Below are 26968 nucleotides of genomic sequence, written 5' to 3'. Positions count from 1 at the left end.
TACCCATTATCAGGTTAAGGAGGTACTTTTCTAGTTTAACTCGCTGAGAGATTTTATCATGAATGGGTGTTAAATTTTATCAACTGCTTTTTCAGCCTCTATCAAGATAATTATACCATCTTTCTTTTTTAATATGTTAATATGGTGATGGACATATATAGGCTTTCTCATGTTAAGCCATCTTGGAATTCCTGTTAATGGCTTTTGACTTAATATTTTGTTTAATATTTTTGCATCTATACTTATGAGTATTTTTGTATCTATTTTCATGAGGTTGGCCTGAAATTTTTCTTTTGAATGCTTTGGGTTTGCTACCAAGATTACACTGGCCTTCTAGAATGTATTTGGAGCATCCCCTCTTTTTCTCTTCTGTGCAAATGTTTGAATAAGATTGAACAATCTGTTCACTGAAAACTTGGAGAACTTGCTTCTGTGATCATTTGGGGTCCAGTATTTTCTTGGAAGGAAGATTTTTAACTATAGTTTCAATTTATTTAGCACTTATTGGTTTCTTAAGCTTTTCTAATTCATTTTGAGTCCATTTGTAGGTTACATTTTCTTGACTTTGGCTGTTTTGTATACATTTTAAAGTTAATCAATATGAAGTTCTTTGTGAGGTTCTTTTATCTTTCTAACCTCCGTTGGACCTGTAGTTATGGTCATTCTTATAAATTGTAATGTTTATTGTACCTTCTCTTCTCTTGCAGTAGTCATTCTAGAGGATTCATAAATACATAGATTTCTGCCCTTACCATTATCTTTTTACTTCTACTTTCTTTTGGCTTATTTTGGTACTTTTCATAACCTGCCTGATATTACAAAAAACAGCTTGTCTGTCTTTCCCTACTAGATTCAAAAGCTCTTTGAAGTCAAGAGCTTATGTTTTATTTTTCTTTCTTTCCAAAAAGTCTGCAGTACAGTGTTTTATCTATAATGGATCATTGATAAATTGTTGTCAAACTTGAATCTTGCAGGTTTGGGTGTTGTGTAGTGCTGTTTTCTCTTTTGGCTGTGATAAACTAATTTTGTCTCATGTTTTCTTCAGTCATCATACTCCAGTGATAAAAACTTTCAAATCTAAATCTTCCTATTTCCACTCCCCTGGCTAGTGGGATGTAGGCATCTCAGATAATTCCCCTTCCCTACCAGGACCTCTCATAACTTTTCATAATAAAGGCACCAACATTCTTCCAGTTGCGGAAACTCAAAACCTTGCTGAATTTTTTTATCACCCTTTGTCTTAGTCTTCTGACTTCAACTAGTCACAAAGTCCTGTTAATTTCTCCTTCACAGTGTTACTCAGTTCCATACCTCCCTCTCCGGTTCAGTCGAGAAGACCTTGGACAGGGCCTAGTTCTGATATTTGCCCCTCGTCCATCATCTCACGGCCTGTCATATAAAGCTCAGATCACTTCACCTGGCATTTAAGATTATCCTGAATCTAGGTTCACTTTACTACCCCCAACATGAGTCCTCTGGTTTCTGTCCAGAGTTCTGTCCAGGTTATGGTCTCCTAAGCCTACCTCGTTCCTAGCCTTTTTCACCTCCTGTGGTTCTCTTGCCCTTCTACTCCACCATGCCAGTTCCTGTTCATTTTTCAGAATCTGGATGACAGACACCACCCTTGCCCTCACCTCCAATGAATAATCCGCTCAACAATGGAAACTCTGGAAACTCTGGTTAATCACTTCCTCCTTTGAACTGGTTTTTTGTTTGTTTGTTTGTTTGAGTGCTTATTGTTTTTATTGAAACTTGAAGAAGAGCCAGCAAATTGGAAGGGATCTAAATGTAATCTGGTTTAACCTCTAGCCCAAGACCTCACTCCTCTCCATAACTCATAAATGGCATTAGCTTCTAAGACACAAAGCTGTTTTTTCGTTCTACTTACATAACGAGCATCTGGAGGTTAGGAATTTGGTTCATCATGCGCTTGTGTTTCCTCTTAATTGTTAATGTATTTTTTTGTCCCTAGAAGATGCTAAAAATACATTCATTGATTGAATAAGTGAATCATAAATTTTCTCCCTAAATAGTTTACAGAGGAGACTGACTTGCCCAAAAGCCTGTTTCCACAGTTCCTCTGTTTGCAAATATCTACAAATGAGGATGACTTAAAAGACAGTGGATACATTTGCAGCTTATTCTTTTCTTTATATAGCTCCGTATTAGCCCTGGTTTTAATTTTCCTATATCTTGAAATTCTATTTGGAATTTCTCACGTTTGCATGAACTATAGCTGAAAATGCATGTGGATTTTAATGGAGTCTATTGAATGTTGATCATGTTTTCCTATAGTGGTTTAGAAATATTGAGCAAGGAATATTCCATTTGATTCATTTAAATGAAGGCAGTGATGTTGTGGTTAGAAATTTTACATAAAAATTTTCAACCACAAAAACTCTTTGTTGCGGGCAGCAAGTGGACAGTTTATTTATGTGCAGGTTTTTAAAAAATTATTATTACTTGTTACTTCTGTGGGGTAGACAGAAATGATAGCTTCAATTTTTTATAATTACTTATATGATATAATTTTGGAAATAAGATGTTTTCAAAGCAAAAATGTTTATAGAAGTTTAGTGCTAACTTCAGGTATGTCAAATGCTTTTATATAGAGGGTACTTAATATTCTATTATGGTTTTGATGCAAATACAGAAGTGATATTTTCATATTTTAAGAACTTCTTTCCATTTTAGAGCATGTCAAAAGAATAAGCATAGTAATTTGAATGCTCTATTTTTATTTCTAGAAACCAGCAAATATCCTAGTAATGGGAGAAGGTCCTGAAAGGGGGAGAGTCAAAATAGGTAGGTAATTATTTCTAAAATAATTTATTAAGATACTGAAGTGACTGCAAAGGTGGTATCCCCTTTTTAAGACTCTTATTTAAGTAGATAATTTTCAAATGACTTCCTCATCATGTTTTTAGAAAATGTGTTGGGGAGTGTAGATAGATAGTTTATAAAATTCCTCAGGTTTATTCCCCAAAGAAGGTTCTGTGATTCTAAGCTGAGGCAAGCAAGCCCATGAAAACGTCATTCCCATACAGTACCCAAGCATCTGTTTGTGCTGTGATCACTGTCCTGCACAGTTACCCTAAGCATAATCTGCTAAGTCTTGCTTTTGTCTCAGCTTCACCAGTGTTCTTTCCCGGAATGCCTCTCTCCCTGCTGACCTAATACACACTTCTTCCCCAGATACCTGTCCCTGCCCCTGCATGCCTGGGCCAGGTACCAACATATTTTTTCCAAATGAATCCATATGTTTATAGACTCTCTTACTTGGTAGTCTTAGATTAAGGCACCAGCAGGAATCCTATCTATATATTAAAATTTCCTTTGCAACCCTGAAGGCTGTTCTTTTTTTTTTTTTTTTTTTTAAGATTTTTATTTATTTATTCGACAGAGATAGAGACAGCCAGCGAGAGAGGGTACACAAGCAGGGGGAGTGCGAGAGGAAGAAGCAGGCTCATAGCAGAGGAGCCTGATGTGGGGCTCGATCCCATAACGCCGGGATCACGCCCTGAGCCGAAGGCAGATGCTTAACCGCTGTGCCACCCAGGCGCCCCTGAAGGCTGTTCTTAAAGAAATTGGCATCATTTATACACATGACATATTGGGGAAGAAAATGAGCTAAAGAAATGGTTTATTTTAATTTTTTTGTAATAGAAATTACATTTGTTAAATGTTCAATGGTTTTTAGAAGGATTTTAAAAGAAATTTTGTTTCATCTACCTGCTTTCTTTGCTGTTAGAATATATCATACTAGAGGTGATGCAAAATCGTGCTAACTTGACCAGCTACCCATCCATTCTGTCCTGCTACAACTGCGCCTGCCTGCTGCTTGGTTTTCTACTTCTTCAATTAGTTTGCTAGCCTAGTTCCAGAAGAAGCTGTTTTAAACCAACTTCCCTTTCTTTAAACCTCTATGCCGAGTTTACTGAGATTCAGAGTCCTAAAAAATACTGTTGATGGTCACTAAGAACCGAATAGCTGCTTTCCTTCCCTTCCCTCTTCCGCCCACCCCACCCCCTTTCCACTACTCCTCACTTGCTCCTGTTTCACGCTCATACTTTTTCTTGTAGGTATTCGAGTCCCTACCTTGTGCTAGACATGGCTGAAAGGGAAAGGGTGGTGACAGGTGACCCTCCCTATGAGGGACAGTGACACAGACAGTTCACCGTCCAGTGTGGTAAATGCCATCACACGTTACCTCGCTTACTTTACTCAACCACCCTGCACGGTGGGTGTGAGCGAGGAGGGGAGCTGGCTTTAGAGGTTGCAGCTTACAAACCCTCTCCGATGGAAGACTCGAATTCCACGTCCGGAGTCTCTTTCCCTACAAACGTTGCTGCCCAGATATCAAAGCTGTCTGCTGTACCCTCACCGTCCACTTTCTGTCAGCACAGTGCTGCCTTTGAAAGGGTCTCAGACAAAGAGTGACTCTCCCCCCTCCTGAGTCCTGTCTGGCGCCCCCCCACCCCAGCTTCTAAATATCTTCCTGCTGTACTTAAGCGTTCACTGTTGTGTCTCTGCTCTCTGCTTCCCAGGTTTCTCCTCCTCACCTTTCAGCATTCATAACCCTCTTCACAATTCTAGAATAAATCTTCTCATATCCATTGTGTTTTCTTTACCATGTGTTCATTTTTCCCCCTTGTTCCTCTACTTGTGGAACACACTGTGCTCACCCACGGGTTCCACTCACCCTAATTTGTTATAATCTGTCCTCTAACTCCATCCCTATGTCGAAACTGCTTTCCAGACAGTCACCTATGACCTCTGTCTCACCAGAGCCAGTGGCCTATAGTTAGTCACCGTTTTCCTTTATTGCCTTAGTCATTCCTTCCTCTGACCAGTCTGGCTTCAGGGCTGTCTTTTCCCTTGGTCTATATGACACCACAGGATTCTATTTTTCTAATTACCACTTTTGTTCTTACTTCTGCATTTTATTCATTATTGGCTTTTATTCCTATTAGCCTTTTGTTTCAAGATCCCCTAGGCACTGGCTTGGGGCGTGGCTTCCCTCTGCAATTACTTCCTTAAGGAATCGATAAGTTGTGGCCTTAAAAATCGTGGATTCTATAAAAGTCATTTTAAGATCTGAATCTCAGGTTCTCTTCCCTCACCCTAGCCGAAATCTTTACCTTTATTTGGATGTGCTGCTGGCAACCTCTCCTCCATTGTTTCAAACCAAATTCATTGTCACCATGCCATACTGCCCCTTGTTTGTACCAGTCATCACGTTTATCCCGGTCACCCGCACTTACTGTCTTCCCACCACTCCCAGGTATCTCTAGTAGTCCGCAGCATAAATGCTGCATCCCAGCCAGGCCCGTTAGTTGCGCTCCTGTTAAGAGTTTTAGGATTGTTATTCTATCCAAGATTTGGGATAAAATCAGGGTTAAAAGTAAGCAATAAGCAATACCAGCAGTCTAGTCAGCAATCTAGTTGATTAAATTGCTTTTAAATTTTGTTTTAATAGCACATTACTTTTTAAAAATTAGTTAATGTTTGGATGCCTATGCTTAACACTTTTATACAGTCCTTTTTTGAAAAGGACTTGAAAAGAAAAGTGCAAATGGAAAAGGCATCATGCCCTTCACTGCCCCTGAGCCTCCCCTGCTCCGGCAGCCTAAGATTTCAGGCCTTACCTGAAATGCTTGCTTGCCCCCTTTACGGTTCACAGTGATTCACCCTTCAGGTACAATACAGCTCAAGTCCCACGTTCAATTTAGTCCAGTGCTACAGAGGTTTACCAAGCACTGTTCCAGTTAAAGCCAGGGAGACACAAGCCCTCCCCTCAAAGGACGTCAAGTCTAGTAGAAGCCACTGGCAACTTTCCTTTTAGCTTTACAGCCCTTACCCTTTTTTGCTTTTATTCACTCCGTGTATTTTGTCACCTCACCTTCGTGTAAGTTCCTTGGTGGTAGACACTGCCTTTTCCTGCTTTTCTCCATCATTTGATACAATCTAATTAGCCCTCACACCAGAACGTTATCACTGCAGTCCACTGAATTGAACAGTTTCACTCATATCTACTTTTAGGAAAACAACTGTTAGTAATGTTTAGGCTAGTTACCTTATGTCTAAAGTACTGATTATTTGAGGAAGGGTTTGAAACTCCTTTAAAGTTCAAACAATAGTCAGGAATTGTTTTTAAGAATGTTTATTGTTTCCTTTAGACTTGACTTTACCCAACAGTGAATAGAGGAGGCTTATATAAAACAAAGAAGATAGACAATAAGGGGAGAAATACTGGCTTTAGCTTTTACTTAAAAATAATGTGCTTTTCAGTGGGTGAGACAGCACTGCGTCATAGTACTTTGCCATCAGTAACAATCAGCATCTATTAAATACATAAAGCAGTGCTTCGAAGTAGGCGTAATATGGGTAGAATGGTTTTGAATGTTTTTGTTTGCTCTAGGGAAATCTAGTTAAGGAAGAGTAGGCATAGCACAGGCTTGCTTGGATAGCTTTATTTTTTATGACCTGTGTTCTCCAAAACATTCTCAGAAAGTCTTGTAAATTATTCACACTCCAAAGAAACAAAATCACTGTAAATTAAAATTTTAATGTATATCATAGCATGTTAATTTTAGATTAAATGATTATCATTGAAACCTTGATGTACTATTACATAATGTACATTATTCCTTATTATCAAAATGTACTGTGTATATTATATATTTCAAATTATAGAGGTTTTTCATTCTCGTGATTTTACCTTTGTGACATGGGAGTATCTCTACTGGATGTCAGATCAATGATTAAGAATATAGCTGCTAAATTGTAACATGCTTTGCTTGAGTCCTGGAATTTTTGCTTCCTATCCCTGTGACCTTGGGCAAGTCATTTAACTGCCACGGGCTTTAGATTTTTCATCTCAGAGGTGGGGAACAAAATACTAAACCAGCATTAGATGAAGCGATAGATGATGTATATGAAAACCATCTGCAGACTCTAAAGTGCTTGACAGATAAAAGGTGTTTGTTATTTATGAAATGTTAAGAAAATTAGATAGTCTCCAGGAATTTATTATAGTAATAACTATTCTTTTTACTACTTGCATACACCTCCAATATTTAAATCAGTTAGCTTTGGTATAGAGCTTTGTTAAATCCTGAATTATAACAAATTATCTCTTACATATTCTATACATGTTCTTGGAAACATGTTTATGATGTGCTGGTAATTATACAACAGTGACTCTGTGGGGTTAAAAAAGCCCCAATTTGTAACATTTGCTGTTTTTAATGACGCAAATATTCCCATCATAGCCAATTTCAAGTCACCAATATGACATCACTGAACTCAGAATTGGGAAGAAATGTGTACAGATTGGCTCTCGTGTGTCCATACGCCAACTCCAGCTCACACCAAACTAAGATGGAGTCAGTTTTTAGATTCATAGACATGCAGAGGTCATAATTAATCATGGAAACTTGTAGACTATTTCGATTTTATAGAACATTTAAGATTATTGCAATGTTTCTAAAAGCCAGGGTTCTGAAATCAGACCTGTATTCTAATTATGACTCTGTTTACTGGCTCTATGACCTTGGGCAAGTCAGAATATCTTTAAGCCTCCGTTTTTTTTTTTTTTTTATCAGTAAAACAGGCACAATCATAATATCTACCTCCAAAGGGGGAATCTGGTGCCTGATGCAGACCCCTGGTTGAAAAGGAGGAAAAGGACTGCTTTATAAGGCTAGTGGCTATTGTCATCAACCTTGCATGGTTCTAGTAGCATGCCAAACTGAGTGTTATATTAATTTATTTCATTTTTTTTTTAGCTGACATGGGTTTTGCCAGATTATTCAATTCTCCTCTAAAGCCACTAGCAGATTTGGATCCAGTAGTTGTGACTTTTTGGTATCGGGCTCCCGAACTTCTGCTTGGTGCAAGGCATTACACAAAGGCCATTGGTAAGTTAGTCTAAAATGATTTACTGTTGTAGCATCGAAATATCATAAATACCAAATGCTATCACAATAATGAAGCTGCTTTGTAAAAACCACTTTTATATCTCTTTGTAAAAGTCCCATTGTCTTCTATATTCCTAGATATTCTATTCTGGTAGATTAAGATTTTTAACTCATAGGGGAATATGGTTCTTTAACAAGAAGAAAGCATTTTCTTGTAGAGAACAGAGTTACTTGATCCTGTTGAGTTGCTATGGAAATGATAACGTGCAAATTTTATTTCGCACTTACCTACCATTGATCAGAAGAACCGGAGAGAGGTTTAGAATTGTTTTCTCCACAAAAAGAAAAACAGAAAACAGGTATAGGGTGGTGTTGAAGAGAGCCCCTTCTGTCTGGGGGAAAAGTCAGTCAGTCAGTCCTTTCCTCAACAAGAAATAACATCACGGATTTTTCTCTCCTGCCGTTACTGTTATCAGAATGACGGTATAGGGCATAGGGCAGCGAGTAGAGGACATGGTGACAGTAGAAATCCACATTCCCTGGGCTCCTACCAAGCTCCATGCAGTCTATTATCTAGAGGGGAGATTTCCAGTAAGAAAAGGCACATTCCGCCAAAACCTTCCATTGAACTAAATGACTCCCCACCAAAGTCTGTCCTACTCTCAGAGATTCTTATAGAGCAAATCCATGGCAGTAAGTCCCATTTTTGATATGTGCCATGATATGATTCTGTGGTCCATACATTTTGACAGCCCACACTTTGAGAAGCACAGTTCTATGAATATTTTCTGATTAACTGTTCTACTATTGAAATAAACTAGATGTTTTTTGGGGAAATAAAGATAATTGGGTATGAATTGGAAATCAACTCTATTTCCTATTTCCTCAGGGCAAGGACAACTAAAATTGAATTTAAACCAGTTTGCAACTTACAGATAAAGATACAAATATAATCACTAATTTCCAATTTTAGCCAAGTTGCAATTATCCATTCTGGACAGCAGTTAGGAAAAAAGACACAGAAAAAGAATAATCCCCAAATCAATTATTTTTAGGTTTCAAATATATTCATAGCAGACATTATAAATATACTAAATACCTACGCATTCACTCGTTCTTACTCTCCTCCATACCTGGTTCATGTCAGAAATGAGTATTTTATCTATTCAGAGCACATAAAAGAAGAGTTTGATGATTTGATATCAGTGACGTTTTATGGAGTAACATTTAGAAGGGGAGGGGAGTCACAGCGTTTGTGCATGTGTGCGTGTGCATCTGTGTGGTGTGTGTGTGTGTGTGTGTGTGTGTGTGTGTAGAGGGAAGAAGGGAGGAACAAGTCATTGATAGAGGAATGAGAGCTGAGAAACGGATACAGATGATACAAGAGCCAGATGACCATTTAAAATTAGAGGCTAATATGAAGCAAGAAACCCTAGAACTTAACATTACCGGCTACACTGAGGTTCCTTCTCTTAGCAGTTCTCAGGAGAATCTCGATCCTGGCTTCTGTCCTTTAAATGGAAGGCAGACCAGGAACTGGCATGACCAGGAACATGCAGTCCCAGTCCCAGGTGACTGCATGGAGAGGCAGCCAGCAGGAAGAGAGATGGGACTGTGTCAGAGGCAGCTATATCAGGGGCAAGAGTGACGACAACATGACGTGGGAGAGAGAAAAGAATTTAAAAGTAGACACTGAAGAGTATTATTACTCTACTCTTTCATGATGGATGTTTATGATGACCCTTTTGAGTCATTAAGAAAGATTAAATTATATTTTATAGCCTCTTAAGATGGCAGGTAATGGTATAATAAAAAATGATTATTGAAGGGCTGTGTTTCCATTATCCAAAAGGCTAATGTACGTGAAAGGAAGCCGCTCCTGAATGGAGTCAGCTATGTGAGACATTTACTCTATGGTTTTTTGGTTTTGGTTTTTTTTTCATTTGGCGGTTTGTTTTATGAAATAGCATACCAGTGTTAATTCTACCTAATGGGTATAATTAGGCTTTTTTCTTATTTAGCTTGTCTACAGAATGTGATTCCCACATATAGTGGGCTACTAAACACTGTGCTTTTCTATACTATGCTGTGGTCCGTGCATTATTTAAAAAAGAAAAATTAAATAGCATTTATTTAAATCGGCAAATGTGCATATATATCTTACAAAAATTAATTCACTTGTACATTTGGCAAAACATTGTGAATATAATATTATAGTCAGAATAGAAATTACAGTTTTTCAACGTGTAAAATCCAAATAGAATAATCTATAACTGGTGATTTAAAATAGTTCATAAAACTTTTAAAGATGTCTGACTTTGTCCTGGAGTGTTGGAGAGTTGGAGCAGCTTAATCCAAATGAATATATTCAAATAACATCTATTTCTTCGGGCGTCATGCTGTACCCGTAGATACTTGTATTTATCAGCGTCTAGACCTTACAATTTGTTGAAAAAATTGAAGTTGGTAGTCTTTCATACAAAAGTTGAGTTTTTCCAAATCATTTTATATGGCCTATACTGTCTGTCTACACTCACAAATCAGAAATTATGCTCTATCATTATGCATTTGATTGCTTTAAAGGAATATATCACTATACCTGATGATGATATTGTTTTAGTCTATCAGGTCATGAGTACTTAACCCTGCGTTAGATTATTAATTGAATGCTTCAGTGACTACATTATTAATAGTGGTTAGAAATGCTTTTGCCTAAGTGTAAATTCATTACTTGCTAAATTGAGTTTCCCAAGTGTATCTTCATTAGGAAATTCATAAGTAAATGTGTTTTATTTGGCTTTTAATCTGTTATGTGATGATACAGCTTTTCATGTCATCTGTATCTATATCTTCTTAATATAGTTGTATATTCCATCACTGAAAAGTATTTTTATATGTAGGTTGTGATTATACTCAAGAATTATAACCCAAGAAATATAATAAATGTGTATAAAAACTTGTTTTTCTTCTTTCTTAGATATATGGGCAATAGGTTGCATATTTGCTGAATTGTTGACTTCAGAACCTATTTTTCACTGTCGTCAGGAAGATATAAAAACAAGCAATCCCTTTCATCATGATCAACTAGATCGGATATTTAGTGTCATGGGATTTCCTGCAGGTAATTTATTTTTCTTTTCAAAATAATATTGGAGCCATGTTTCAAAATAATTCCTTTTCAAAAGCAAATCTTGAGTATTTTTATGTATATTTTAAAGCTAACATAAGTAGATTTTTTCATGTAAGTAACCTTATTTTCTATAACAATATTCGATATTTTTTTGTAAGATAAAGATTGGGAAGATATTAGAAAGATGCCAGAATACCCCACACTTCAGAAAGACTTTAGAAGAACAACGTAAGTAATTTCATATTAAATATAAGTAGTAACTTCAATGGGAATATTTAAATTAATCCTTTAAAAAACCAGATATATTAGTATTTAAACCAGAAATTTAGGTTTTAACATATTAATTATGCTTATGATTTAAAGACGCTATCCCAGATGTTGTTAACGTACATGTCAGGGTTAGGCTGTAGTATTTTACAAACCTTTAAGAATTGTAAGGGTCAATATAGTGTTTAAACGTCTCTCCTGTTTTAGCGTGATGAGGGCTGAGTTCAAGGCCGCAACTGTGATTTTATCTTTATCTGAATAATGACTGAAATGCTGGGTCAAGCAACCAGGAGGGACAGCAGAAGGTGTAAAACACACTGGTGTATATTGAGCAGAAATGAGAGAATAAAGGTGACAACATGAGAGGAGATTGTTGTAAATGTGCACGCCCAGAGGAAAAGGCAAAACAGGTTCTCTTTCGGCCAGCTGAACAGGAAAATTTCAGGACAGGATGGCTTGTAGGAACAAAAGCAGACATGATAAAGAGAAGTAGGAAATGACACTCATCATTTTTGGCCCCTTTTGTACGTGGTCCCTGGTGGGGTGTTTTTCCTCTATCTGTCTCCTAAAGATACACTCATTGCTCAGGGTTCTGTTTTGGGCTCTCTTCTCACTCTGGACGTTTTCCCTGGGCAGTTTCTCTGATTTTATTGGCCATAGTTTACCATTGATTATGCTGATAACTCCCAGTTTATGCATCCGAGTCGGAGCTCTTTTCCAAGTTTCAGACCCACTTGTCTAATTGCCTTATGAAATCCCAACTTGAATGTTCCATAAATACTTCAAGTTACATGTCCAAAATTGAACTCATCATCTATCCTCCCACACCGTCCTCCCGCTGTATTTCCTATCTTAGGAAATGACTCCATGATTCACCCAGTTGTTCAAGCCCAAGACCTGAGCTATCCCCGATTTTCTATCCCATTTTCTCCCATTTTACCTTGCGGGGTCCAAACAATAAGTCTAGTCAGCTTTTTGTATTTGTCGCCATCTACTCTGCCACTATTACAGTCCCGATCACCACTGTCTCTCACTTAGGATCCTGCAGCAGCCTTCCAAATGGCATTGCTACCTCCAGTCTTTATTCCAACTCACTGTCTATACTGCAGTCATTGCCAAAAGCAAATTGGATCATGTTGGTCTCCTCGTTGCTCTTAATTCACGGCCGCTCTCAATTCTCTAGGATGGCTTACAGAGCTCCGGCTTCTACACCACCAAATTCATCTACTAGACCGCGGTCCACTTTGTATTCTGTAGCCTGGACATCATGAATTTCTTTAAGAATCTGAAAAACCCAGAGCTTTTTTTGACCTCTGAGTTTTTATACACGCTGTTCCTTCAAGTCTACGTTGTACTTTCCTCCCACTCATTTTAACTCCTCAGATTAATTCCTATTTTTTCTTTCTACTTATCCTTTGGTCTTGGCTTAGGCATCACGTGCCTGCAGAGGCCTCCCTTGACCTTCTGGGTCTGAGTTAGGTACTCCCCCTTAGTACTCCCGCAGCATCCTTGCTGCTTCTCTCAGCACTGATGACTACACTACAGTTCTCTTGAGTGCTTACCTGCCTTTCCCTCTAGAGAGTACGGGTTATGAATACTCTATACACCGTTGTATGTATCCCCAGGGCCTGGTACCTGGTACATGCTGGTACATTAGTTACTTGTCAAGTGGGTATTAATGAAAGTGGTACAGGTAATTGAAGACATGCTAATAGTATCAAAGATGGAGAAAATTAATGTAAGCACTTAACATTTATCTTAGTGATTAAAGACCAAAGGAAAATTTTCACATAGAATGATAGTGTTTACAGTAACCGGAAATAAAAGGAGAGAAGTTTTAAAAGATAAATGAAATTCAGTTGGAAAAGTAATAGTTCGAGAAGCTCAGCGATAAGAGCCCGTATGTCTTACACAAATGGTTCTACCCCCCTGAAAGCAGGCTACTGATACATAAGATAAAAGGAAGGTATTAGAAATTAGCTAAACCTAATGGAGTACATACAAGTCACTAAAGTAAAATATAATTTAAAAATTCCAGAAAACATGATTTGAAATGCCATAAAAAAGTAAAATAACTTGCTTTCATTATATCAGATGAAAAGAATTGACCTTCTTTTAGTGAATTGGGAGGGATAGTGAATAGAAGTTTCTGTAATTTTTCCAGAGTGTCAGCTCTTATTCGCTCAATAGAAGGCAAGGTGAAAGTGGAATTAAAAGGCTATCTCTAAGTTGACTTTAAAATTGAATGCTCCAATAAGCATGGTCCGATAGAAACAAATAACTTAGAATCTGGAGTTAACCCAAGAAATCAGTTGATTTACTATAATGACCAAAGCCATATATGTAGACAAACTCCCATTTCTATATAAACTTTACAATCTCTTCCCATTAACAAACTTAGTGACTACCTTGCTAATAAAAATGTTCCTGGTATTGGAGGAAAAACTTAAAAAAATTTTTTTTTAAGATTTTATTTTTAAGCGATCTCTATACCCATTGGTGGAGGTCGAGCTTACAAACCTGAGATCGAGAGTTACCCGCTCTACTGACTGAGCCAGCCAGGCACTCCGAGAATATTTTAAATTAATGTCAAAGATTTTTAAAATGAACATATCTAGGGTTGGCAGGGGTATGACAAAATGGGCACAGTGCTTCTCAAACTTTAATGTACATACAAATCACCTGTAGACCTTGTTAAAAATGCAGGCTCTCAGGGGCCCATGCTACTGATCTGAGGGCCAGCTTTGTGTAGCAAGGTTCTAGAGCACGTAAAAATGGCTTTGAAATGTACCTATCCTTTGACCTAATAAATCCAAGATTTTATCCTATGGAAGCAATCAGAGCAGCCGCACGTGGCTTACTAAGTACTTACTATGTGTCAGGCATGGTGCTAAGCCCTTACCTACATTTTCTCATATGGTCCTCACAACAACTCTGTAAGATAGTATGATTGTAATCTTCAGTTTCCAGAGGAGGAACTTGAGGCTTTCGCAGGGGTTAAGGAACTGCGCAGGATCACATAGCTGGTAAATATGGGAGTCAAGGGGTCTGGGAGGGGTCTCTGATTCTTGCCTGGTGTGCAGCATTGTCTCCCTACCATGCGGGTCAGATTAACCTACAAGGGCCCATATTTCTTAATAAAACAAACATCAGTAACAGTTGGAATATACAACCACTGCAGATTAGTAGTGTAGGTAGTGTTAGACAAGGAAAAATGTTTATGAAACATTATTATTAAGTGAAAAGAGGTAGGACAATTTGTATATGATCCCAATTTTATAAAAACAAAACAAAAACCCCTCTGTGTTTGTATCATACATAGATATGTAGCAAAAGTGCCAAAGGAAAATTAGCAAAATATCAACAGTGTTTTGTTTTTTTAATCATCGAATGACTTAACTATGAGTGATTTCAGTTTTCTTCTCTACACTTTTCTGTATTCTCTAAATTTTCTACCATAAACTATATATATATCATATATATTATATATATATGTATATGATATATATAAGATATATCTATATAAGATATATATATCTTATTTTTTTACCTTTTTAATGTGAGATATTTCATATATAGGAAAGAACATATATGATGAAAATATGATGTGTAATCTTTTTAGAATAATATAACGAATACTCCTCTACTCACCCCTCAACATAAGAAATAGAACATTACTAAGATTACTGAAGTGCTCTGTGTACACTGCCTTCCTGTTCATGTCCCTCTCAATGGGTAAACATTATTCTGAATTCGTATTTATCATTCCACGCTTTTTATTCTGGTTTTGCTACAGGTGTATGTATCTCTAAGTGGGTTATTGTTTCAGTTTAATATATCTTTGAACTTTATAGAAATTATATTATATAGTCTGCTTTTATTTGCTTTTATTCCCCACTCAACTTCTGTATTCATTTTTACTATTGTGTAACCATCCATTCTGTGAATATATAACAATATACCCATTCTTTAGTTGATAGGCATTTGTGGTGTTTACAGTTTTTCTACTACAGAAATGCTGCTAAGAACATTCTTGGTCATGTATCCTGTGATAAACATGCACAAAGGAATCTCTTAGAGTATGTACCTAGGAAAGGAATTGCTAGATTTTAGGTTGTTTACATTTTCAGCTCTAATGGTTAATGTATAATTGTTTTCCAAAGCCATTATAACAATAGAAACTCTATGTGCAGTGTTTAACAATTCCTACTTCTTCGCACATTTGCCAGTATTCAGTTATGTGTTCTTTTATTAGTCAGAAAAAACAATGGGCTAAATATGTACCTTATAGGAAAACCAGTCTGGGAGCTTTCCGTTAAAAAATACAAATTGTGTAAACTGTACTTCAGTAATAAGCATTTTATGAAAAAAATGTGTGAGTGTTCCCAGTGATGTGTGATTGTTGTGTCCTTGCAGGTACGCCAACAGTAGCCTCATAAAGTACATGGAGAAACACAAGGTCAAGCCTGACAGCAAAGTGTTCCTCTTGGTAGGTGCCTCTCTTCTGGACGGGGACGTTGGGTCCGTAGCACAGGCCACCTCATCCCATTCACCATGGAGTTGTCCTAGCTATTCCTCCTCTTTGGAAAGAAAAAAAATTGGTGGATGCTGAGGCAAAATTAAATATTTTTCTTGTGAGGTATCACCCTTCACTTCTAGACTTAATTTTTCCAATGATTTATCAGCAGGAAAAAAATTACATTCTTAAAGGGCTTTAATGCTAATGATTTCTGCCAATTTCATGTAAATGTGTGCAGTGTACTAACAGTTCGGTGAGCTCTACAGAGTGGCATTTGATACGAATCCTGCTAGACATTTATACAAAAGTCAAAACATTGATTTATAAGCGATCTTTCCACGTGCTATCAATTTCTTATGTGTTACTCTAGCTTCAGAAACTCCTTACTATGGATCCAACCAAGAGAATTACCTCGGAGCAGGCTCTGCAGGACCCCTATTTTCAGGAGGACCCCTTGCCAACATTAGAGTATGTATCCTACATTTTCTGTGCCCTTTGCTCCGGGTTGAGGGTGTCGGATGGTGGCTGAAAGTAAGAGAAGCACTTTACCGCAGTGTTACTGCAGTTCTCCATTAATACTACATTGGAGAAAGAGTACTCGAGAGAAAGGGCCTGTATTCTGGAACAGGCAAAACTATAGAGAGGTGTAAATGAAAACAAGTATTTTAGGAATGACCATTATTCAGTATTACAGAAAAAAACTAAAAAGCTGAGAACAGATGGGACTTTTAGATCAGTCAGCCAGATGAGTTTATACAATTAGTATAAAACTTAGACAACAAATTCTTTTTTTGTCTTTGTTTTTTTAGAGAGGGAGAGAGGGGAGCGAGGGGCAGAAGGAGAGAGAGAATCTTAAGCAGGCTCCACGCCCAGCGTGGTCGGAGCCCAATGCAGCTCAGTCTCACGACCCTGAGATCATGACCTGAGCCGAAATGAAGAGTTGCAGGCTTAACTGACTGCGCCCCCAGGCACACCACAAATTCTTTTCTTACTTGCCTGGATTAAGTTGTCTTGGGAGGCATCCAGCAAATATTAGCTATAGATGAAGAGTGGGAAGTACGTTAAGAAAAAAAAGTGGAATTTTAAGTTAACAAGGGCAATGATACTGTAGAATTTGGATCATGATGTATATATATATTTTTTTAATGATTCTGTAGTGTGTTTGCTGGCTGCCAGATTCCATACCCCAAACGAGAATTCCTTAATGAAGATGAACCTGAGGAGAAAGGTGACAAGGTATAAGCTACACGGTGTACTTCACGTCCAGAGAGTAAGGGAGGCAAAAAGAGAATTGGGGGAAGTAGAATGATTCCTCCATATTTAACTGCCTTTAATTAAGTGTGCATTGACGTGATTGCAGATGTACTTTGCAATTTGAAATGTAGTAAGTTTACAGATAAATGAACTTCTGATTTGTTTTAGAGCCCATTTTATTCCCTGATTCTTAATTGTTGCATTTGTTTGTTCGGTGTCATCACCATCACTTTATGCAGGCTGCTGGCAAAGCATCTTTCTCTCTGTTGCCTGTAATTGGGTAGATCAGGCCCTCCCCGTATCCCTCTCCTTCTCCAACTCATGATGGACACCGTTACGGCTGGGTTCATGAGTGCAGAACTACTTCCGGGGTGCCACGGGCTCTCAGCGCGGTGTCTGGGACTGACGTGGAGGGTGACAGCGCGATGGTAAATGAACCTCAGAGAATGCATCCTGTTCAGGACTCAGTACTCTGACCTTTGGGGATGCTGCGTTCCCCGGCTGTAGTCACGTCCGTGTCCCACCTAGGTCGCTGCTCGCCGGCTTGGTCGCCGGCAGTCAGTGTGCGTGTGCAGTCATCAAAGTAATGTCCTGTTACAAAGAAAAAAGGAAGTAGAACAGAAAGCACCGTCCTGTAAATTTAGTGCCAAACCAAGTTTGCCTCGTTCTTTTTCTCCCAAGAATCAGCAGCAGCAGCAGAACCAACATCAGCAGCCCACAGCGCCCCCGCAGCAGGCGGCAGCCCCCCCGCAGGCGCCCCCGCCGCCGCCGAACAGCACCCAGACCAACGGGACTGCGGGCGGGGCGGGGGCGGGCGCCGGGGGTGCGGGAGCCGGCCTGCAGCACAGTCAGGACTCGGGCCTCAATCCGGTGCCTCCGAACAAGAAGCCCCGCCTGGGGCCCTCTGGCGCAAACTCAGGCGGGCCGGTTATGCCGTCGGATTATCAGGTACTCCCCTGCATTTTGTTCTTGTTAACGGCCCTACGTTTTATGAAATGGGAAGTCGATCGTTTTATGAAATGGGAAGTCGATTTTTTTTTTTTTTTTTAAAGAGAGAGCACAAGCGAGAACACGAGCAGCGGGGAGGGTCGAGGGAGAGGGAGAAGCAGACATCCGGCTGAACAGGGAGCCCCACGAGGGGCTCGATCCCCGGACCCCAGAATCATGAGCGGAGCCGAAGGCTGACGCTCAACCCCCTGAGCCACCTAGGCGACCCGGAAGTCAATTTGATAATAGAGCCTTTTAGGCTTAAGTAGTGCTTAACTCTAAAGTTTGTACAAATGCTACAATCCTATTTCTAGGTCATTATATAAAAATGAAGATTTTGGTCATATTTCATGTAATTACAAAACATTTCATTTCTTTACTGGTTTTTCCTGACTTCCTGAGGAGGGAAGGGGAGGCAGGCATCTCCCTCCTCAAAGAAAATTTCTCGTATTACTGTTCCAGCTGCCTGTCAGCTTTGGGTCAGAAAAATAGATAAGCAACTGAAAGAGAGAGGAGTGGCGGCTTATTTTGGACAAAATAAGCTGCATAGTTGAGAAAGATTTACTGTCACTGACAGGAAATAATCAGTAAGTAGCCTTGTAAACATAGAAAGGGATTAAGATGGAGACTTTTCAGAAATCACCGTTAAATCTCATTAGAAGTATTTTTGAGACTAGAAAATACTTTTTATTATTACGCTTAAAAAAAACCCACTACAGTTGTGTGGTAACTGTCTAAATGTGGTGTCTCCCTCCATGGGATAGGGGCCCCCAGGTGTGGGGTGAGGATAGGTGGAAGCCAGTGGCAGCTGGTGGTCCAGGCGGTGAAAGGATAACAAAGGAGCCCGAAGTTTCTTGAATACACTGCAAGGGAGCCACGGGCAGGACAGCAGACGCTGTGTGTGCCAGGAGACTGTGGGTGGGGGCTGTGGTTAAGGCGGGAAGGTGAGGAGGTATGATGACTATGGAATTCTCCCCTTTTATGCTAACTGTACCTGGTTGTAAGTAGCCCATTGGTCAGTTACAGCCAATGGCTGTCTTGAGGTGGGTCACCTGAGGGGCCCGTCTGTGTTCAGCCAGGGGGTCGCTGTGGGCCTTGATCAAGTTAAATTGCTCAAGTTGTCTAAAAGTGGCATCTGCAGATTGTACTAGTAATTTGGGAAATTAAGGGAAAAAAGTCTCAGAATTATTAGTATTTGGGGAGAGAGAGAGAGGTAAAAATACCTGTGAAAACCATAGGGAATACTGCAAAAAAACAAACCCCACAAAACCCTCATCTCCCTCCCTTCTTCCCTCCCTCCCTCCCTCCCTCCCTTCCTTCCTTCCTTCCTTCCTTCCTTCCTTCCTTCCTTCCTTCCTTCTTTCTTCCCTCTCATTTTCAAGGAAAGTAACCAGCTAAGACCTAAGAAAGGGAAAAACAAAAACAAACCCATAAAACTTAAAAAAAAAAAAAGTAGAACGTCAGGGTGCTGGTGGAAGAGGAGCAAGAGGATGGAGATAATAGAAAACAAAACCACAGGCAAGGGAGCCATAAACTCACTGATAAGGAACGGGAATCAAGAGAAACATTAACGAGAAAGACATAACAAATAGCTGCCTCAACTGGCTTTACGCTTTGAATATATCTGCAGACAAATGTGTTTTCACACAGCCTCTTCTCTGGAAACTTCTCTTGGAAGAGAGGCCCTGCAAAGAGGAGTACACAGTAGCATTTCCATTGGTTCCACTGGCTAAAAAACAAAATTCCACAGAGTCCATTTGAAGATCGAATTGGCTTTATTAAATGATCTGTGACTTGGGCAGCAGCCCATCTAGCAAGTAGAGGGGAGCTCCCAGGAGTTGTGCAAAATGGCAGGTTTTTAAAAGAGAAGAAAAGATTGTTCCAGGCTGGGTCACTTTCCCTTGGGGGGAAAGACCAGGGGTCTTGTGTAAATTACCTCATCTTCCTTTGGGGGAATGGAGAGGGCCCAGGTGGCAGACTTTTTGGCACCCATCAGAAACTTTCCTGACTGACCTGGTCAACTACATTTCTGGGGAAAGTTGAAACTGCAATTAGATTAGGTATTAAGCTCTGGTTTGGTGACTTGGCCTAAGTGACACCGTTTGGAGCCTGTGGTTTTGTTCTCTAAACACAACGAAGCTAAGCAAGGCTTCATTTTGATCTACTAAAAACAGCTTGAGATTTGGGTAATAGTCATGAACATATTTGAATTTTATTGTAAATTCCGTTCCCCCCTCCCAACATTTTATTCCTATTATGTGAGCACCAAACCTCTATTATATACTCCTTCATCTTTGTGTCTCTGATCATATTATATTAACCTGAGTATAGTCCATTATGGACAAATTACTTCCCTACTGTATTCCTTTCAAACCCAAGAATTCTTCAAAATGCTTTTCTTTGTCCTATACCATGCTATCTACTTAAAAATAGCGTATCTATGGAATGGGTAGATATTGCAGCTGCTTCGTTGGAGAGATCAGTATGACATGGAGGTGGGAGAATCCCATTGCACCTACCTGTGACTCAAATTTCAACATGTTTGTTCTTTGTCTCGTATGGGGGAACTTTCGTGCTGAATCTGATCGGCTAAAGTAAAGTAATCATAGCCAGCCTAACAATTGTAGGGCTTATGAGTGGAAAGAACGTGTTTTTCATAATAAACCTAAAAATAAAATGTGTGAATTTGGGAGCCTGAAAGGATTCTTACACTGACACATCTAGTGTCATGAGCACGCTATGAAGGTGCAAACACAAGTTGTGTCTTTCCACAATGTCAGCTTTATTCAGTCATAAAGCAAGATTAACATCATTATAAAGCAGGTGCAGGATTCCAAACTCAGTGACTTCGCTGCATGATTAACTTGGCTCCGTGTACGGCACATAGAGCAGAACACAAGACAAGTCACACAACAAAGGAGGTCGCATAGGGGGCAGGAAGTTACCGAACCAAACGAGAAGTCAGTCTGGGCGCACAGTTGAGACAAGGTCTCGGTCCGGTCCAGGTCGGCTCTCAGCACTTAGTGCTTCTGATGTTCAGGCAGTGGAAGATCTCGGTTGTGTTCAGAGATAATCGGGCAGAGCCTTTGGCTGCAGGTGCCGTTTTGAAGTGGTCGGACATAGATGGGTCAGTGTCTGAGGAGTGGGACAGTTTGCTGTAAAAATTCTCCCTTTCTAAAGGGATTTCATCAGTCTTGGGCCCCTGCCGACCTCCTCTGCTTTTGCTGATTATGAGCTCTGAGGTGTCATCAGCTGGTGCTGGTCTCGGGGATATCTAGTAGCTGCAGTCCCCTTAACTGCTGTGTCATGGCTTGACACAGGCCCCTGCTTGACACGAGCGACTCCATCTTGATTTCTGCAGCAAGCCGGAGTTCTGTAATGGGGAAGGGGCTAAGCAGAGCTGTTTTTCACCAAGACTGTCTTATGGCCCTGCTGTCTTAGACCAGATGTTGCAAGTTCGGTTTGGCAGCCTTTGCACACTGAGTGGGGGACCCTGCTGATTTGTCCTTCCTTAAACACCCAGTACCTCAAGGTCATTTACATTTTTTACTCCGAGTAATGGTTTTATTAGGAAGATCTTTCCCACTTCGCTCACGGGAAAAACCAGCCTTCTGAGCTTAGCGAAAGACACTGGTTCCGGCTATGCTTATCTCTAACTAGGCACCGTGTTCTTATTCTATGGATGATTTTTTAAACATATTTTCCGTATTTGCCCTTGGTGCCATAAAGATGAATGTTTCATTTCAGTTAATAAAAAAACATTGAATTGACATACATTTGTCTCTGCTTTCTCTTGAGGGCATTCATGTATGAACATTCTTTTTCATTCTAAATGTTACCTGTGGTTTATGCGACGCACTTACTGCTGCCAGTCCTGCCCAGCACGCCTTGCTTTGTCTTATCGGTGGTGCTGCTGATGCCACTCCAACCTCTACCTCTGAAAATTCTCTTCTCTAAAAATGACTTCTTAATCATCGCTTTGTTATTTATAATGAGGAAATTAACAGCACATCCGTATCCATTTAAGAATACCACAAATTCAGTGTGCCAAATTGATCATTCTTGTTTGCACATCTCAGTTACACAAAGAACAACTCAGCAGAGTTAGTATCAAGAGCAGGGGGTCAGCCTACGTTTCCCCTCTGCCTTTCTTTGCCACCGCGGCTTATGCCCCAAAGAAATCCACCCAAACTTCATGCCTGCCACAACATGCTGTCACAGTGGTGGCAGGCCATGATTTCAGATGTGCAAAATGTGTTAACAAGCTTATGTCAGCTGTCAGCTACCGTGGATCTGAACCCGGGGCCATTCTCTGCCTCCCCCAGTGATTCCCTTTTTCCCTTTCCTTCCCTCAGCACTCCAGTTCTCGCCTGAATTACCAAAGCAGCGTTCAGGGATCCTCTCAGTCCCAGAGCACACTCAGCTACTCGTCCTCGTCCCAGCAGAGCGCACAGTACCACTCGTCTCACCAGGGCCACCGCTACTGACCGCCGCGGCCCAGAGCACAGACTCCAGCAATATGATGTCCCCATTGAAACGAACCAAAAAATGCAAATGATGATGCCGTTTAAAACTCATCCACTTAGGAGGAAGACTCCATCCTGAGCATTTTGCAGGACTGACGGATGTCTCTTCTTTATTGACCTAAAGAAGATTTTTGTGAAGTTTCCCCAACGCCCTTTCCCTGCATGTGTTCCATTGTGACTTCGATCCAGCGTCTGAGCTAATCCCAGCACTTCACTTCTGTAACCTTCAGCATTTTTTGGAAGGATTTCCTGGTGCACCTTTCTCATGCTGTAGCAATCACTATGATTTATCTTTTTGAAGCTCTTTTAATAGGATTTTAATGTTTTAGAAACAGAACTCCAGTGGTGTATAGTTTTATACTTCATGAACTGATCTAGCAACACAGGTAAAAATGCACCTTTTAAAGCACTACGTTGTTTTCACAGAATATGACTGTTTTGCTCATGGAAGTCTTAAACAGAAACTGTTACTGTCCCAAAGTACTTTACTATTACGTTTTTATTTATCTAGTTTCAGGGAAGGTCTAAAAGAAGACAAATGGTGGGACAGAGGGAACCTACAACCAAAAACAGCCTAGATCTTTACAGTTACTATGCTTTATGCTATGAAGAGGTGAAGTACATGCTAGTTGTTATATAATCAATCATTTGCATGGAACGTAGTTCCCAGAATCACCTTGTTCCGAAGAGTATTCAGTAATGAAGAATTCTCATTTAAACTTCATGTGGCTAAGTCTACCTTAAAAAGGGTTTCGAGAGCTTTGATGAACTGCAGCCCTCTGGTGCCCCACACCAGAAAGCAGAAGAGAGTATTAACTGCACTAGGGTTTCTTTAAGGAGTAATGCTGATCAAAGGATGTGTTACTTACCTTTGAAGGAAAAGCTTTTAGTGTGTATTGTACATAAAGTTGGCTTCTCTAAAGAATCGTTGGTTTCTTCATGTCCGGGTTAGCTTGAGTAACTTTCTTACATAATCAGGAGTACTCAAACAGAAGCCTGCAAATTGATTTGCAAATTAATCTGCTTTTAAAATAAAGAGCAGTGTTCTCCATATTTGCATTAGACATAGAGTGGCTATTTTTAAAGCATGTTAAAAATTTAGGTTTTATTCATGTTTCGAGTATGTATTATGTATGCATAATTTTGCTGTTGTTACTGAAACTTAATTCTATCAAGAATCTTTTCATTGCACTGAATGCTTTCTTTGCCCCTAGGAGAAAACTTAATAATTGTGCCTAAAAAACTATGGGCAGATAGTATACATGACTATACTAGATAACGTGCATATTTGCATTTCCACGATCTATGAATTAGAGGCTGAGTTCTTTCTTAGCCAGGGAAAGGAGCCCCTCCCTCCCCAGAGTCACAGGAAATGTAAAGACTTAGAGCTCCCATTGTAATGTAAGGGGCAAGAAATTTGTGTTCTTCTGAATGCTACTAGCAGCACCAGCCTTGTTTTAAATGTTTTCTTGAGCTAGAAGAAATAGCTGATTGTTGTATATGCAAGTTATATGCATTTTTAAAAAACTATTCTTTGTGAACTTATCTACCTGGTTATGATACTCTGGGTCCATACACAAGTAAAATAAGATTTTAGACAGAAGCCAGTATACATTTTGCACTATTAATGTGATACTGTAGCCAGCAAGGACCTTCCTGATCTCAGCATAATAATGCTTATTAATAATAAAAGCTATATAGTGACACTCATGAACATCGAAGATGAAACAGTTGACATGATCCGTTGGAAGGAATTTCTGATCGTCTCTATGGCAATTCACCCCTTCCATTTTTTTTTTTTAAATGAGAAATGAATGCCCTTTGCATAACGTAGCTACCTGTGTAAAGTTCTATCCTGTGCCCTGAAGCCTCACTGTCCAGAGTTATTGGTCATCAGATGCTGACTGTACCCTCACCACATGCCCAGTGCCATGCTGGCTGGAAGACTCAAAGGGCAAGACATACTTCCTGCCCTTAAGGAGCTTAGGATCCATTCCATGACAGTGAGTTCTCCTGGGATGAGAGGAGTGGCTTATAAGAGTATGAAGGTCCTTTTGTTTACTTCCAGACTCACTTGGATAGAGTTATTATTCCGAATTCTGTGTGTTATCGAGAGGTTTCTATCAACCTTAGAGAAAGCCAGCAATTAAATATCAGAACAGGCATTAATGCAGATTTGAAATGTTCACAGCAGCTTCTCGACAACAGTTGGGTGGCCCTTATAAGCAGAATTAAGTGGTTGTGGGAAATTACAATGAAAACGGAGGCTCTGTCACTGCCCTTTGGGTGCACTTACATTTAATAAGAGGAGAGAGCCCACCTACGTGCATAGACCAAAATACCATGCCCCTGAATACTCTGTGAGCAACTTCGGTGTACTATTCTTGTGATGTGTGCTTACATAATCACAGAACTACCCTGCTTTCCTTGCAGATAGCTAATTTTATTGGCAGAACTGATACCGAAACTGTGAGGAGATTTCATCCATTTTTCCTAGTCCAGGGTGTTCTCTAGGATACAGCCAGATGTCCCGTTATTCTGGTCACTGTGCTGGTACCGGCCGGCCCTCTTCTCATTCTTGCATCGAAGCTGGGGATGCCCATTTGGGCCCAGCACCCTTGAAATAATTTTGGCTCATGATTTCCTTTTCTCTGTGAAGGGGAACAAAGCCTTTAACATTCTTATGGACCCTAAACTGTGGGACCCTGAGGGAGATCTGTGAAGCTTTTTGAGGTTAGAATTTACCTTTGTGGTCCCCAAATGACCTCATTCCTCTCTGAAAACGTATTAACTGTCTTGCTCCCTGAGAATGCAGGTTGCGGGGGGGGGGGGGGGGGGCTCAGCCCATGAAAACACCCAAAACAAGGGAGGTTATTTGAAAGGAAGGAAGGAATAAAAGTGAAGTTCCTCTGCCCTCCATATTACAAATCAGTTTTTGAAATTCGCTTTCTGGTGAGGTGTGTTTGGGAAAAGGGATTCTAGAGTTTCAGGAGAGCTGAGCTCAAGGGTAAGGTAGCCTGGTGGCAGGGCTGTTACTATGAGGCTGAGCAATCCTTGTGATGAAAGTAAATCGTGCAGTAACGTACGAGAACCAAGGGCATGTATATTTTTATATCTGTGTGGTTTTAAAACTTTGGTACTTAGAACTTTGGCCTTCTGCACTACTCTTTTGCTCTTATAAACCTAATTTACATTGAAGAATGGAAAGGGACGACATTTACCTACGTGTTCACTGCCTCACTCCTGGTGAAGCAACTGCTGGGTGTATGCCTCTGAAACGATGCTGTTTTCTCTGCTCAAGGGAAAAGGAAAAATCGTTGGACAATAAGATTTGCAGCTTAATCTGCTTTGAACAAAATGATGTGGCAGAAACCATACAATGAAGGAAGAATTCTATGAAAATTGCAAATCCTAAACTCTCTGGTGATATCTTTCTAGGGAATGGAGAAAGGCAGTAACATAGCAGTTAGCCTAAAGGAGGCTCGAAGGATTTCAAGTATAAGTAATCTTTTATTTCAAACAGCAGTTTAGGCCCCCATCATCTTCAAGAGTAGTCACAGATCTCATAAAGCAAAGTTCATTGTTTTAGGATTTTAAAAAAACTGTGTTGTACCTAAGGCCATACTTACTCTTCTGTGCTATCACTGCAAAGGAGTGATATGTGTGTATTATATGAAAAAATCCTTAATGCACTGTTATCTCCTAAATATTTAGTAAATTAATACTATTTAATTTTTTTAAAGATTTGTCTGTGTAGACACTAAAAGTATTACACAAAATCTGGACTGAAGATGTCCTTTTTAACAACAATTTAAAGTACTTTTTATATATGTTATGTAGTATATCCTTTCTAAACTGCCTAGTTTGTAATTCCCATAATTCCTATTTGTGAAGTGTACCTGTCTTTGTCTCTGCTCTCAGCCATCTTCTGCACGCACCCCTCTTTCTATGATTATAGAGATGACTGTGTACGCTTCCCACACTCTGCTACGAAGTGTGCGCTCAGAGCCGGCTGCCCCCCAGCGAGGCATGCTCCGTGGGGGGCAGGAGAGCAGCCACTTGGGAGCCCGAGTGTTTCCCTGCTTTTGAGTTGTCCTGCCATCCTTCTTGAAATGACTGTTAAAACTAAAATAAATTACATTGCATTTATTTTATATTCTTGGTTGTAATAAAATTTAATTGACTTTGTTTCTCTGTGGATTTTTTAAGTCTAGGAAAGCGCCTGTTAATAAGTTTTAGTGTCAAAATTTTTTTTTTAAATATTTTATTTATTTATTCAACAGAGAGAGAGACAGCCAGTGAGAGAGGGAACACAAGCAGGGGGAGTGGGAGAGGAAGAAGCAGGCTCATAGTGGAGGAGCCT

At 39.7% G+C, this 26968-nt stretch overlaps 1 protein-coding gene across 6 annotated transcripts in view; it reads left to right on the top strand.

Annotated features, from left to right (window-relative positions):
• CDK19 (cyclin dependent kinase 19) overlaps positions 1–26795 on the top strand; it is a 168095-nt gene extending 141300 nt beyond the window's left edge. For all 6 annotated transcript variants that reach the window (XM_034668991.1, XM_002927551.4, XM_034668987.1 and 3 more), the window contains 9 exons: positions 2748–2805; positions 7791–7922; positions 10900–11043; positions 11211–11280; positions 15736–15808; positions 16209–16306; positions 16996–17074; positions 17774–18040; positions 22435–26795. In XM_034668991.1, the coding sequence (XP_034524882.1) occupies positions 2748–2805; positions 7791–7922; positions 10900–11043; positions 11211–11280; positions 15736–15808; positions 16209–16306; positions 16996–17074; positions 17774–18040; positions 22435–22566 (1053 nt within the window). In that variant the 3' untranslated portion in view covers positions 22567–26795. The remainder of the gene's footprint in view (positions 1–2747; positions 2806–7790; positions 7923–10899; positions 11044–11210; positions 11281–15735; positions 15809–16208; positions 16307–16995; positions 17075–17773; positions 18041–22434) is intronic.
• Positions 26796–26968: the final 173 nt, after the last annotated feature.

The sequence above is a fragment of the Ailuropoda melanoleuca genome, chromosome 10 (genome assembly GCF_002007445.2).
Source record: "Ailuropoda melanoleuca isolate Jingjing chromosome 10, ASM200744v2, whole genome shotgun sequence".
NCBI classification, from domain to species: Eukaryota; Metazoa; Chordata; class Mammalia; order Carnivora; family Ursidae; genus Ailuropoda; species Ailuropoda melanoleuca.
Note: the sequence above shows the minus strand (reverse complement) of the source record. Positions and strands in the feature narration are given on the sequence as shown.